General features: G+C 42.5%; 1 protein-coding gene across 2 annotated transcripts in view; it reads left to right on the top strand.

Annotated features, from left to right (window-relative positions):
• col22a1 (collagen, type XXII, alpha 1) overlaps nt 1–14,165 on the top strand; it is a 260,574-nt gene that overhangs the window by 196,497 nt on the left and 49,912 nt on the right. For both annotated transcript variants that reach the window (XM_055633867.1, XM_055633868.1), the window contains exons 39-42: nt 1,637–1,714; nt 4,495–4,530; nt 10,370–10,423; nt 12,205–12,249. In XM_055633867.1, coding sequence (XP_055489842.1) covers nt 1,637–1,714; nt 4,495–4,530; nt 10,370–10,423; nt 12,205–12,249 — 213 coding nt within the window. The remainder of the gene's footprint in view (nt 1–1,636; nt 1,715–4,494; nt 4,531–10,369; nt 10,424–12,204; nt 12,250–14,165) is intronic.

The following is a 14,165-nucleotide window of genomic DNA, read 5'->3' as shown; positions in this document are numbered from 1 at the left end:
TTAACCTTTGATGCAAAAGGCTGACTGCAGATATTTAAGATCGTGATGCCTTGAACAATCATTTAACCCATCATCATTTGTTGACAAGATTGACATAAGATTGCAAGGTGAAAGAACATATAAGAATAATCTACAGTAACAAATTAAAGTAGCAGGTTATTCATTCCCAAGAAAGATTCCTCATTCAAGAAAGGAGTGAGAGAGAAAACGGGGAATTACAGACCAGTTAGTCTGACTTCGGTGGTGGGAAAGATGCTGGAGTCAATTATTAAAGAGGTAATAATGGGGCATTTGGATAGCAGTAAAAGGATTAGTCCAAGTCACATGGATTTACGAAAGGGAAATCATGTTTGACTAATCTTCTGGATTTTTTTGAGGATGTGACAAGTGAAATGGATGAGGGGATGCCAGTGGATATAGTGTATCTAAACTTTCAGAAAGTCTTTGATAAGGTCCCGCACAGGTGACTGGTGACTAAAATTAGAGCACATGGTATTGGGGGTAGGGTGTTGACATGGATAGGGAATTGGTTGGCAAAAAGTGGGAGTGAACGGGTCCTTTTCAGAATGGCAGGCAGTGGCGAGTGGAGTGCCGCAAGGCTCGGTGTTGGGGCCGCAACTGTTTACCATATATATTAATGATTTGGAAGAGGGAATTAGGAGCAACACTAGCAAGTTTGCGGATGACACAAAGCTGGGTGGCAGAGTGAGCTGTGAAGAGGATGTTAGGAGGTTGCAGGGTGACCTGGACAGGTTGAGTGAGTGGGCAGATGCGTGGCAGATGCAGTATAATATAGATAAATGTGAGGTTATCCACTTTGGCGGCAAAAACAAGGGGGCAGATTATTATCTCAATGGGGTTAGGTTAGGTAAGGGGGAGGTGCAGCGAGACCTGGGCATCCTTGTACACCGGTCACTGAAAGTTGGCTTACAGGTACAGCAGGCAGTGAAGAAAGCTAATGGAATGTTGGCCTTCATAACAAGAGGATTTCAGTATAGGAGTGAAAAGGCTCTTCTGCAGTTGGATAGGGCTCTGGTGAGACCACATCTGGAGTATTGTGTACAGTTTTGGTCTCCTAATTTGAGGAAGGACATCCTTGTTATTGAGGCAGTGCAGTGTAGGTTCATGAGATTGATCCCTGGGATGGCGGGACTGTCATATGAGAAAAGATTGAAAAGACTAGGCTTGTGTTCACTGGAGTTTAGAAGAATGAGGGGGGGAATCTTATAGAAACATATAAAATTATAAAAGGACTGGACAAGCTAGATGCAGGAAAAATGTTCCCAATGTTGGGCGAGTCTAAAACCAGAGGCCACAGTCTTAGAATAAAGGGGAGGTCATTTAAGACTAAGGTGAGAAAAAACGTTTTCACCCAGAGAGTTGTGAATTTATGGAATTCCCTGCCACAGAGGGCAGTGGAGGCCAAGTCACTGGATGGATTGAAAAGAGAGTTAGATAGAGCTCCAGGGGCTAGTGGAGTCAATGGATATGGGGAGAAGGCAGGCACGGGTTATTGATAGGGGATAATCAGCCATGTTCACAATGAATGGCGGTGCTCGAAGGGCCGAATGGCCTACTCCTGCACCTATTTTCTATGTTTCTAAGGCATCACAAATAATTCTTGTCTGTCTTGCAGGGTGACCCAGGGGATCCAGGAATACCAGGGATAGCAGGAGAAAGGGGACCTCCAGGTGAAGGAATCCCTGGACCATCAGTAAGTTAATGAATAAATTGTTAAAAAGTACTTTTGAATAAAAAATGTCAACTGTATAAACATGTCTGCCTTGGGATTTAAGGTAAAATGTTCTAAATTTTATGAGCTATTTATTCTGCATGCATTGGTTCCTCCACTTCAACACATTTGAAGAAACAAGGCAGTTTTGTCTGTGTCCTGTCGCAAATCCATTACATATTAAACCAGGATGGCATCAAAACTTTTTTAAATTGTCTCCGTATTGACAATTTACAGAGATACCACATAGAAATAGGCCCTTTGGCCATCGACACCATGCCACCCAACGATCACCCGTACACCACGTTATCTCAGTTTCACTGCATCCTACACACAGGGGGTGATTTACAGAAGCCAATTAACCTACAGACCTGCATGTCTTTAGAATGTTGGAGGAAACTGGAGAACCCGGAGAGAGCTCACGCGGTCACAGGGAGAACGTCCAAACTCCGTACAGACAGCACCCATAGTCAGGATCGAACCCGGGTCTCGTCTGCTGTGAAGCAGTAACTCTACCGCTGCCAACCTAGAATTGATTTAACCTCTGAGTGAAGACACAAAACCCCCTAGAGGGTAAAAATTTTTCTTCTTTTTTTGTGTGGCTACTTACATAATAAAACTATTTATTGAATAACAAGATTTTTATTCCCAAACCCAAATTTTCTGAAGTGTGAGCACCTTCATAGCTCATCATTATGACAGGAAAATGAACTCAATCATCCCTCCTAGAGACTTAACAGTTCAACTGCCATAACTAAGAACTACTGCCTTTATTGAAGGCAGACCTATAAAGTCAGCTGCAGTGTCTAAATACAACAATGCATTTGAATAAGACCTTGTGCGTCTAGTCAGCTTTGGATCTGCTCTACAAGCAGTTATTGGTTTACCTTTAGAATTTTCTTCAATTTGCTGCCAGTTGCAATTTATGTTGTCACCATCGAAGCAATTAGTACTGATTGAAAATATTGCTCAACAGTTGGATAACGCTTGAAAACACAATGTAGTTGCAAAGGATAATGCCAACTTTTGGATTTATTTCTGTATCTGGGCACCTTCTGAATATTTCAACAGAATATGAAGTCAATGACGGAGGAAGCCCTCTTTCCCGACATTACTGCCTTTTTGTGAATTTGGCTTGTGTTCAATCTCCGAATCAGAGACACTGACAAATGGAGATTAATAGAGGAATAAAGAAAACAAGATTCATCTCATCTTCCCACAAGATAGGATGGCAAGAGGGTTTTGATAGTTGAAAGCAATAAATACATTTTAGTGGCTACACAAGAACAAAAGTGTGGACAAAATGCAGTTGGAACAAAAGTTGTGTGCAGATAAAATATCTTCCGAACAAATTCACATTAGAATCAAAATATTCATATTTTCTTCAAATATCAAGAAAGTTCCTTTGTCAGTAAGCTCTCAATACTGCATATTTCTAGATTACAGTCATGGATGGACAGTACATATTTAATATCTTCCAAAATAAAGGGGTGGCACGGTGGCACAACTGTAGAGTTGCTGCCTCACTGCCTCACCAGAGACCCAGGATTGATCCTGAATATGGGGGCTATGTGTACAGATATGTTCTCCCCATGACAGTGTGTGTTTCCCCCCCGAATGATCTGGTTTTCTCCAACACTACAAAAAAGTACAGGTTTGAAGATTAATTGGCTTTGGTAAAAAATGTTAATTGTCTCAAGTATGCATGCTACGGGGAACACTGTTCGGCATGGAATCAGTAGGCCAAAGGCCAAGTTCCATCTCTGAACTAAACTAAAATAAAATAAAAATATGTTACTAGACCAAGTGCAGACCCGTTGGGTCTGCTCCCCCAACGCAAGATTCCACCAGTCAACCATTCCCCCAATCAAGCCGTTCCCCCAACGCAATATTGCAGCACTCACACATAGCCCCCAACTACGCAGGCACGGCTCATTTCTCCTCATACCCCAGCACTTCCGCCTTTTCCTCTTCACCCTCCCTCTTCAATCCCAAGAGAGGGATTAGAGAGGGAGGGGTGGTAGAGAGGGAGGGGTGGTAGAGACGGAGCGGGAGCAGAGAGGGAGGGGGATGGGGGTAGAGAAGGAGAGGGAGGAGGAGGGGTAGACAGGGATGGGGAGGGGGTAGACAGGGATGGGGAGGGGTAGACAGGGATGGGGAGGGGTGGGGAGGGGTAAGAGAGGGAGGGGAGAGGGAGGATAGAGGGGAGGGAGGTATAGGGAGAGGGGCAGAGAGGGATGGGGTAGAGAGAGAGAGGGGGAATGGCATAGAGGATGAGGGAGGGAAGGAGGGTGTAGAGAGGGTGGGGGGTATAGAGGGTGGGTGTGAGGGTAGATAGTGATGGGGTAGAGAGAGGGAAGTGGGATAGAGAGGGAGGAGGCGAGAGAGTGAGTGTAGATGTGGCATCTACCCTCCCTACCCCCTCCTCTCCCTCAATCCCCACACTCCCTCCTCACCTCCCCAGGATCATTCTCCTCTCCACCCCACTCCCCTCACCATCTCCATCCTCCACATCCCCCTCCCCCATCTCCTTCTAAACTTTCTAGTTTAAATTATTGTGAATTAGTTTACAGAAATATGGGAGAAAATGGAATGTTGACCAATTATGTTCCTTTAACAATCGTTTATGGGTAGATTCCACCTGATCCATTTGTTGATCACTGAACAGAGAATAGGGTCCATGAAAAATGACAAGTACAGTACATGTATAAACATATTAGAAAAAAGATAATAATTATGAGATTTTCTTTCTTCCCGTCTAGGGCCCTACTGGACCACAAGGTGAATTAGGTCATCCGGTAAGACACAATATTTTGTTGTGAAAGGTAGAATTGAAGATTCAACTGTGTCAAGTATTATTGTATGGTCATAAGTGATAGAAGCAGAATTAGGCCCATTAAGTCTACTCTGCCATTCAATCATAGCGGATCTAACCCCATTCTCCTGACCTCTCCACAAACCCCTGACACCTGCACTATTCAAGAATATATCTATCTCTTCCTTAGAAAAATCAATTGATGGCCTCCACAGGCTTCTGATGCAAAGAATTCCAAAGATTCATCACACTCTGACTAAAGAAATTCCTCCTTGTCTCATTCCTAAAGGAACGGTCCTTTTAATCTGAGGCTATGACTTCTAGTCCTAGACTCTTCCACCAATGGGAACATCGCATCCACGTCCATTCTATTCAAGCCTTTCACTATTTGGTACGTTTCAGTGACGTCCCCATCATTCTTCTAAACTCCAGCAATTACAGGCCCAGTGCCATCAAATGCTCATCATATGTTAACCCACTCGTTCCTGGGATCATTCTTATAAACCTCCTCTGGACCATCTCCAGAGCCAGGACATCTTTCCCCAGATATGGAACCCAAATTTGCTCACAATACTCCAAATGCAGCCTGACCGACGCCTTATAAAGCCTCAGTATCAGTTATCAGTCCTTCTGCAGTTGTACAGGGCACTAGTGAAACCACACCTGGAGTATTGTGTGCAGTTTTGCTCTCCAAATTTGAGGAAGGACATTCTTGCTATTGAGGGCGTGCAGCATAGGTTCATAAGATTAATTCCCAGGATGGTGGGACTGTAATATGTTGATAGAATGGAGTGGCTGGGCTTGTATACACTGGAATTTAGAAGGATGAGAGGATATCTTATTGAAACATATAAGATTATTAAGGGTTTGGACACGCAAGAGGCAGGAAACATGTTCCAGAACCAGGGGTCACAATTTAAGAATAAGCAGTAAGCCATTTAGAACGGAGATGAGGGAATACTTTTCACAAAAAGAGAGTTGTGAGTCTGTGGAAATCTCTGCCTCAGAGGGCGGTGGAGGCCGATTCTCTGGATGTTTTCAAGAGGGAGTTAGATAAAGCTCTTAAATATAGCGCAGTCAAGGGATATGGGGAGAAGGCAAGAACATGGTACTGATTGTGGATGATCAGCCATGATCACATTGAATGGCGGTGCTGGCTTGAAGGTCCAAATGACCTGCTCCTGCACCTTTTGTCTATTGTCTATTGTCTATTATCGTACTTAATGTTTAAGTTCCAAGATTGGTTTGGGTTGTATACTGATTAATTTAAGAAAAAACTGCAGATGCTGGAAAAATCGAAGGTAGACAAAAATACTGGAGAAACCAAGCGGGTGAGGCAGCATCTATGGTGCGAAGGAATAGGTGACGGGTCGAGACCCTTCCTCAGACTGATGAGGGGGTGGGGGGCGGCAGGAAAAAGGAAAGAAGAGGCAGTGGGCTATGGGAGAGCTGGAAAGGGGAGGGGAAGGAGGGAGAAAGCAAGGACTGCCTGAAATTGGAGAAGTAAATGTTCATACCGCTGGGGTGTAAACTACCCAAGTGAAATATGAGGTGCTGCTCCTCCAATTTGCGGAGGGACTCACTCTGGCCACTGAGGAGGCCCTGGACACAAAGGTCATATATGGAATGGGAGGGGGTGTTGAAGTGCTGAGCCACCGGGAGATTGGGCTGGTTAATGCAAACTGTGCGGAGATCTTGGGCAAAGTGATCGCCAAGCCTACGTTTGGGCTCACTGATGTAGAGCACTTGACATCTAGAGCAATGGATGCAATAGATGAGGTTGGAGGAGGTGCAGGTGAACCTCTGCCTCACCTGGAAAGACTGCTCGGGTCCTTGGATGGAGTCGAGGTGGGAGGTAAAGTGACAAGTGTAGCATTTCATGCGGTTGCAAGGGAAAGTATCAGGGGAGGGGGTGGTTTGGGTGGGAAGGGAAGAATTGACCAAGGAGTTATGGAGGGAGCAGTCTCTGAAGAAAGCCGAAAGGGGAGGAGATGGGAAGATGTGGCCAGTGGTGGGATCCCTTTGGAGGTGGCAAAAATGTTGGAGGATTATCTGTTGTATGCGACGGCTGGTAGGGTGTAAGGTGAGGACAAGGGGGACTCTGTCCTTGTTACTAGTGTTGGGATGGGGAGTAGGGGATAGAGTCCTTACAGGAAGCAGAGTGGGAAGAAGTATAGTCCAGTTAGCCATGGGAGTCAGTGGGTTTGATGTAGATGTCGGTCAGTAGTCTGTCACCTGTGATGGAGATAGTGAGGTCAAGAAATGGTAGGGAGATATCGGAAATTGTCCAGGTGAATTTGTGTGTCGGATGAAAGTTAGTTGTGAAATGGATGAAGTCAGTGAGTTCTGCATGGGTGCAGGTGGTAGCACCATGCAGTTGTCTAAGTAGCGGAGGTAGTGTTCGGGGATAGGGCCACGGTACAAAGATTGTTCGACGTACCCTACAAAGAAGCAGGCATAGCTGGGGCCCATGCACGGCATAGCTACACCTTGGATTTGGAGGAATGGGAGGAGTCAAATGAAAGTCGTTGAGGGTAAGGTCCAGCTCGGCTAGGCGGAATAGAGTATCGGAAGACGGGGATTGGTTGGTTCTGCGGTCGAAGAAGAAATGGAGGGCTTTAAGATCCTAATGGTGGGGTATGGAGGTGTAGAGTGACTGTACATCCATGGTGTAGATGAGGGACTGTAGCCTGGAAAATGGAAGTCATGGAGGAGACAAAGAGCGTGTGAGGTAGCTTGGACATCGGTAGGGAGGGATTTCACCAAGAGGGATAGGATGCAGTCGGGGCATGTGGAAATAAGTTAGGTGGGACAAGAACAAACAGAAACAATGGGTCGACCAGGACCGTCAGGTTTGTGGATTTTGGGGAGAAGGTAAAATCGGGCCGTGAGTGACTGGGGAACGATGAGTTGGAGGCTTGGGCGGGCAGGGAGCCGGAAGTGATGAAGCCAGTGATAATGTTTGAGATAATAGCCTGGTGCTCGTCTGTGGGGTCATGGTCCAAGGATAAGTAGGAGAAGGTGTCTGAGAGTTGGTGCCTGGCCTCAGACCAATACAGACCAGCGTGCCAAACTACCTCGGCACCTCCCTTGTCGGCAGGTTTGAACACCCAGTCTGGGTTGTTGCAGAGTGAGTGGAGGGCTACACGTTCAGGGGGGGAGAGGTTAGAGTAAGGTATGTTTGGGGGTGGGGGGTTAATTTATTTGAATCCTTGCTGGGTGGCTTGTTTGTACTATTGGGGAAATGTGCTCAGAATAGCTATTCTGATAGAGATGTACAATCACATCTACTAGAGAAACAGTTCATAAATCCAGTAGATGGGCCAATAAGTGCACATCAAGGGAATTCAAAGCTAAAATGCATCTATTTTATGCAAGAAGGATAACATGTTCAAGCTTTAATTATCCTGGGGTCCACAATATTTTTGTCATCACTGAGACATGGTTGAAGAATGGGCAGGACCAGCATCACAGGGTATAGCAATTTTTAATGATAGATGGGTTTAAAAGGTAAGGAGGTATTGCACTGTTAGTCAAAGATTGGATTACTTCAGTATTAAGGAAAAAATCCTCTAAGGTTCTCAAATGTGGCAATATGGTAGAGATTGGAAACAAAAAGAGTGCAGTCACATTGGTGGGAGCACAATACTATGTATTACATGTGTATATTACATTTCATTACATTCAAGAGAAGATAGAGGACTGTTTCATCATTCAGTTACTATATAACTAATTGGTACTCCATTTAGTTTAAAGATAGTGTGGAACCAGGCCCTTCGGCCCAATGAGTCCACACCAACCAGGGATCGCCCGTACACTAGTTCTATCCTGTCCTTTGTGAACGGAGAATGGAAGTCAGGCTGAACATTTATAAAACACTGGATCAGTCATAATTGGGGTCTTGTTTCCAGTGCTAGGTGTTACACATCTGGAAGAACATTAGTCTTAAGAAATAATGCCTAAATGATTTGCCAAAAATATTCCAGGAAAAATAATTTTAGTTTGTAGATAGATTGATAAAGAAATATCCAAAAACTGTTTATGGAAAGACAGGGTGGGTATAATTTGAGAGGGGAACATAATTAAAAAAAACTCAATGTCAGAACAACTATTAAAAGTATGTGCATAGCAATCTGTGGTGTGAATTTGTGGAATGGTCTGGAACAGGAGATAAAACTTAGCACAAGCAAAATTCAGTTTAAAAAGATGTACAAAAACTCTTGTTTAAAAGGATATTGGGATGAGGATAGGTGATTGTGAGTGGGATATTTGTTATACTGATTGTATTGGGAAGGGTGATTATAGAGTGATGGGTTGTATATATGATTAAGATACTGTATAGTATATGAGGGTTTTTTCTTTTCTTTTTCTTGTTTTCTTTGTTGTATGGCTTTGTAAATATTTGATTAGTGTATAAATGTAAATAATTTAGTGTACATATAGTGGCTGGTGTACATATGGTGTACATATAGCTGCTAAATTTGTATAAGATAATTATAAGCAGTTGAATAAGGGGTGGGAATTAATAAGCTTTGGCTTCTTCCTGCTCTTTTTCGGACACATACGATTTCATTTATTTATAGATATTGTTTATGACACTTTATAAATATTCTTGTTTTGTTTTTTGTATGCTGTTTCACACTTGCTTTTTATTCTTTTATTCTGTTCGAAATAAATAATAAAATAAATAAATAAATAGATAAATAAATCTACATAAATGATTCAACTTGCAACAGGTTAGTTTGCAAGGAGATCTTACAAAGGTGTTAAAATCATTAAAGAACTGATTTTTAAAAAATGTCACTATTATCAAACATAAGCTGTATAAATATCTGAAATGAATTGCACTTTCTTAAAGTTGGTATTGATTTGACAATTTAATGACCTCTTTCCATGCAATGACCATACTGTGATGCTGTAATCTTGGTTTCAAAAATTATTCATAGGTATCGAACCACATGCAAGTTTCAAGACAGACCATAGAGTCAAAGAGACACAATAGCTCAGAAAGAGGTGCATTGGCCCACGTAGCCTGTGCCTACAAATAACCACCCATCATGCTTACATCTAATTTTGTTTACTTTATCCTTACATTAACCTGCAAGACACATTATCCTGACTTGTAACTCTATAAGTGTTTACTTATCATCATTTGATCTAAATGCTCAAGATCACTTATCTTCATTAAAATATCTGCATTGCAAGGACTGCAGTGGCTCCTGAAAGCAATTGCCACCACCTTCCCAAGGATACGTAACGATGTACAATAAATTCTCATTTGCCAGTAACAACCAGATCCTGGAAAAATTAATGAGAAAGCCTTAATTCCTCTGATATTAAAATTGTCTCCTTGTTCTAGGATCCCCAACCTTAAGCAATTGAAAACAAAAAAAAATATCTGTAGATGCTGTAATTCGGAAATTGCTAGAAGCACTCAGCAAGGGTAATAGATATTTCATGTTGAGCATTCGAAAATGTTAAAATCTGTCTCACTTCCTGTAGACGCTATTTGAACTGTTAAGTGTTTCCAGTGTTTTCTATTGTTTTCACATGAAGACAAGCCTCCTGGTTGCTGTACTATCAAAGCCCTTTACCATTTTAAGCAATCACTTTGATTACATGTGTAGGAAGGAACTGCATATCAGCTTCAGGTTGTACTTAAAAGATCAGTTCCAGAAAGTCAAATAAGGTGCGTGCACAGTAATTTAATGTGAGGCTTGCTTGCAGGTATGTTTATATTGGCTCAGCAGTATTTTGTTAATGTTATTATTTGAATTAAGTGGTTTAGTTGTTTTTTAACAAAAGAATACATTAATTTCCAGGGTCCACGAGGCTCGCCTGGACTCAGAGGCTATCTTGGTCCCCCAGGAAATGATGTAAGTCTTGCTGAAATTCAGCTGAAAATAATTTAATAAGAGTACCATTAACTTATTCCAAAGACCCAACTCAGAAAGAGATTTTATACCTGATTACCAATCACAAATGAAGACGAGCCATACAGACGACCATGAACCCCACCCACTGCAGACATTCGGTGGGACTTAGTGAGACCCAAGTACTATTAACCTGTCACTCTTTGTTTCAGTTGGTAATACTGTATCTGCAGTAGCACAGGGAGATCCAAATGGAGCTACTAACAGAAAGAAAATACTTTTAAAAAGTGAAATGTCTCTCTTTACATTGGAATAATTCTGCCTTTTGATAATTGTGTACATGTACACCAGCCCAACCTCTCACGGATGTGAAAATAAATGTAAATTAGGAGTGATGTTTAGTAGAAAGTCAGATTAAAATTATGCAATTTAGTATTTGCAAGAAAGGCCAAAATTAATTTCATTAAGATATGTATTATCCTCCCAAAAACATGAAAGTTACACTATTACCACATACAAATATAAATTTGGTTTGAGCTTATTATTTGGGGAGGACGGTAGGGGGAAAGCGATTATGAATTAATACAGCTTATTGTCATGATCAACTAAACAGATAATTGATTAATTCCCCCAAATTCCATTTTCGTTTTGAGAAAGAAAATGTTAATCAGGGTGGGTTAAAGCAAGTATGGTATACAGAGTGAGTGCTCTGTTTCCACATTTAATTAAATCTTCCACAATTCTCCGGTAAAAGTAGTTGATCAATATAAAATCGATTTTTTTCTGAAAGTAAACCCACCCAAAATGTTCTACATGACTCTTACATAAGGCAGTTTCCTTTTTAAAACAATAGTAAATTGGGCATGTTTATCGGAATACTTTCCTCAGACATGTGTTCCTAACCTCTCATTCATTATGCTTAACACTTGCCCAATCATTTGTCAATGTAAGTGCATCTTCTGCTCCATATGGTTAGGAGAGGGAAATACATTAATTTACCAAGCTTGCTCCTACTTTTCAGGAACTCTGCGTGAATGTTTTAGATATTTGAGCACATGTAAGAGGGGCACACCCTTGATATTCATCGTTAGCGAAGTACGCAGTAGACATCTGTCCTTATTTGTGTGAACTTCATACATAATATGGAACTATTTACATGTTGCACTCAACTTCCTGTCACCCACTTTGATTTCACCACACTTGACCAAAATATTGTACCCGCACTCAGCGTCTACTGAATTTTGTATTTAACTTACAGCTGACGACAATTTTAATGTACATCAATAAAAGAGGAAATCAAACATATGGGAGGAACCAAAGGTTTCCAAAGTCATTGGACATGTATCCTGGACTAGGTTTCCAATTGAATTGGGGGGGGGGGGGGGGCAAATGCCATGGATTTGAATTTAGGAGAGGAATTAGAAAAACAAAATGGTTGTTACTAAATTTCTCATTTAATGCTACTCACTTAGATTAATTTCGAAGCAAATAAAGTATAATGTCCAACATTGAAGGATGCAGTTATTTACTTTCCCCTTCAACTCTCTTTTTGCCAGTGAGAACTATTTTATTAAAGTCAGCATTATGAGGGTAATATGTGGATGTCACTGAGGCAACTACCTGAACCACTCTGTTATATATCCTTCCCACCACCACCTTTGAACCATTTATAGTGTGAACTTGTCTCTTCACAAGATTTTACTGCATCCTGCAATATTTTGGAATTGCTTCGCGAGAAGAAAAGTTACTGCTATTTGTGAAAATGTTTGTGGTTTGTTTTGCAGGGATTACCCGGTCCAAGAGGAGAACCAGGACCTCCAGGAGAACCTGTATGTTAGCTGAGATGTTACGTCTATACACACTACCCTGATTACTCTCTCGCATGATCTGTCATTATATCTCTGTCTCAGTTGCTTTTTCACACTTTATCCTTTTGCATTTACTCTGTCTTCCTCGGGTATGGTTGGCCTTAGCACATTGAGGCATTTTCTTCCCCTTGGCCTTGTTTACATTTCTAATGGTCATTAGGTGACATTGTTTGCCCTTCCTCATTTATTTATTATTGTGACTTCACAGACGGAAACTCTTCATATATGAATCAGATAAAACACTTTGTTGATTTGTTCCTCTATTACCCAATCCTCTATTCAGGTTCTTAAAAGGCACTGAAGAAGAACCAAAGGAGATTGCTACCATTAATTTAATTAAATCCAAAAATGGCCACAGTTCCAAATTTTATTGAAGCTGATATCACATTGAAGCTGATTTCGTATTAGGCATGCACCTATATTTTGCCTTCATATAACATTTTGACTAATAAATTGTAACAGATCACATTTGGATTCACTGATAGGTGGGATACACAACAAAATGCACATGCTCCTTGGAAATCCATGCCCAAAATGGGCATTTATAATACTGTAAGAATCTGTGAAAGCTCCTATAATCACATCCACATAGCCATGGTTGAGAAGATTAGAGAGATTCAACATTTTAGTGCAGCACTAGACTGAGTGGTACAAGTTCGGTCCCTGTCAAGCAGGAGGCTTGGTCCCCCAACGCAATATTCCACCACTCACCCACAGCCCCCAACTGCATTGGCGTAGTTCATTTCCCCTCATCCCAATCACTCTCTCCCCCTCCTCTTCACGCTCCCGTTTCTTTCCCCTTTCTACCTCCCCTCCCCCAATCCCTCCCTCACCTCCCTCTCCCCTATCCTCAGTCATTCCCACCTCCCTCCATAACTGCTCTCCCTTCCCTACTCCCCTCCCCTCCCTCTATCCCCTCTCCTCCCGCACACTCCCTCCTCACTTCCCCATGATCTTGAGGTTGCTGCTCCTCTCCCTTCTTGCGTGCCCCGGAGAACTGTCATCGGAGCCCTCAGAGCCAGGCCTCGGATCCTCGGCTCAGCCTGGAAGCACCAGCAGCTACGGCCATGCCAACGTGTGGGCGGAGGGTGTAGGGGGAGAGCTCAGAGAAAAGATGGGGGAAGAGCCATGGAGGAGAGGGGGGTATCACGGGGGAGGGGGGCAGGAGCCAGTGAGGGGGACCAGATGGGAAGGGGCTGGAGCTGCGGGGCGTTACATTTGCAGTGCGTCTGGGACTAACAGCAGGCGCTGGACACTCCTCTGCCGGGATCAGACTTTCTGTTTGGCGACATCTCTGACTCCACACCGGGCTGGGCTGCTTCCGGTCTCTCTGAAAATTGTGTCCGGTTGGAGACATCCTCAGCTCCAGTAAAGACGATGGCGCAGGAAGGGGTGCACCATCCTGGGGAATGATAGGAGAAGAGACCAATCCGCACGGCTCTGACTGGCAGGAGAAGAGATCGATCTGTGCACATACGGTTTTTACGATTTTTAAACCTCGCTAACTTTTACAATGTACTACCGATCAGAACAAATCTTGTTGCATCCGCAGTAAAGGAGAATGGTGAGTAAACGGACAAAAAAGTGTAGTGCTATCGCATACAGTTTTTGCACAAATAGAAGAAACGCGCAAACCGGTAGCACAAGATCAGAGTTTTAGTTATGATTAGATTTTATTGAATTAATCAATTTCTATCAAAGTGGCAGAGTGAGGTCACAGCTCCAAACAGTAATATTAATGTTTGATTGCCAGCATACCTTTTCTCTTCTTCATCTCTGCTTTAAACAACTTTAATAGCATCTCACCGACAAACTGAAGATGCTAACTTTACCATATTCAATGCCTGAATTATTTGATTCAAAAAATGATTTAATTG

The sequence above is a fragment of the Leucoraja erinacea genome, chromosome 4 (genome assembly GCF_028641065.1).
Source record: "Leucoraja erinacea ecotype New England chromosome 4, Leri_hhj_1, whole genome shotgun sequence".
Lineage (NCBI taxonomy): Eukaryota > Metazoa > Chordata > Chondrichthyes > Rajiformes > Rajidae > Leucoraja > Leucoraja erinaceus.
Note: the sequence above shows the minus strand (reverse complement) of the source record. Positions and strands in the feature narration are given on the sequence as shown.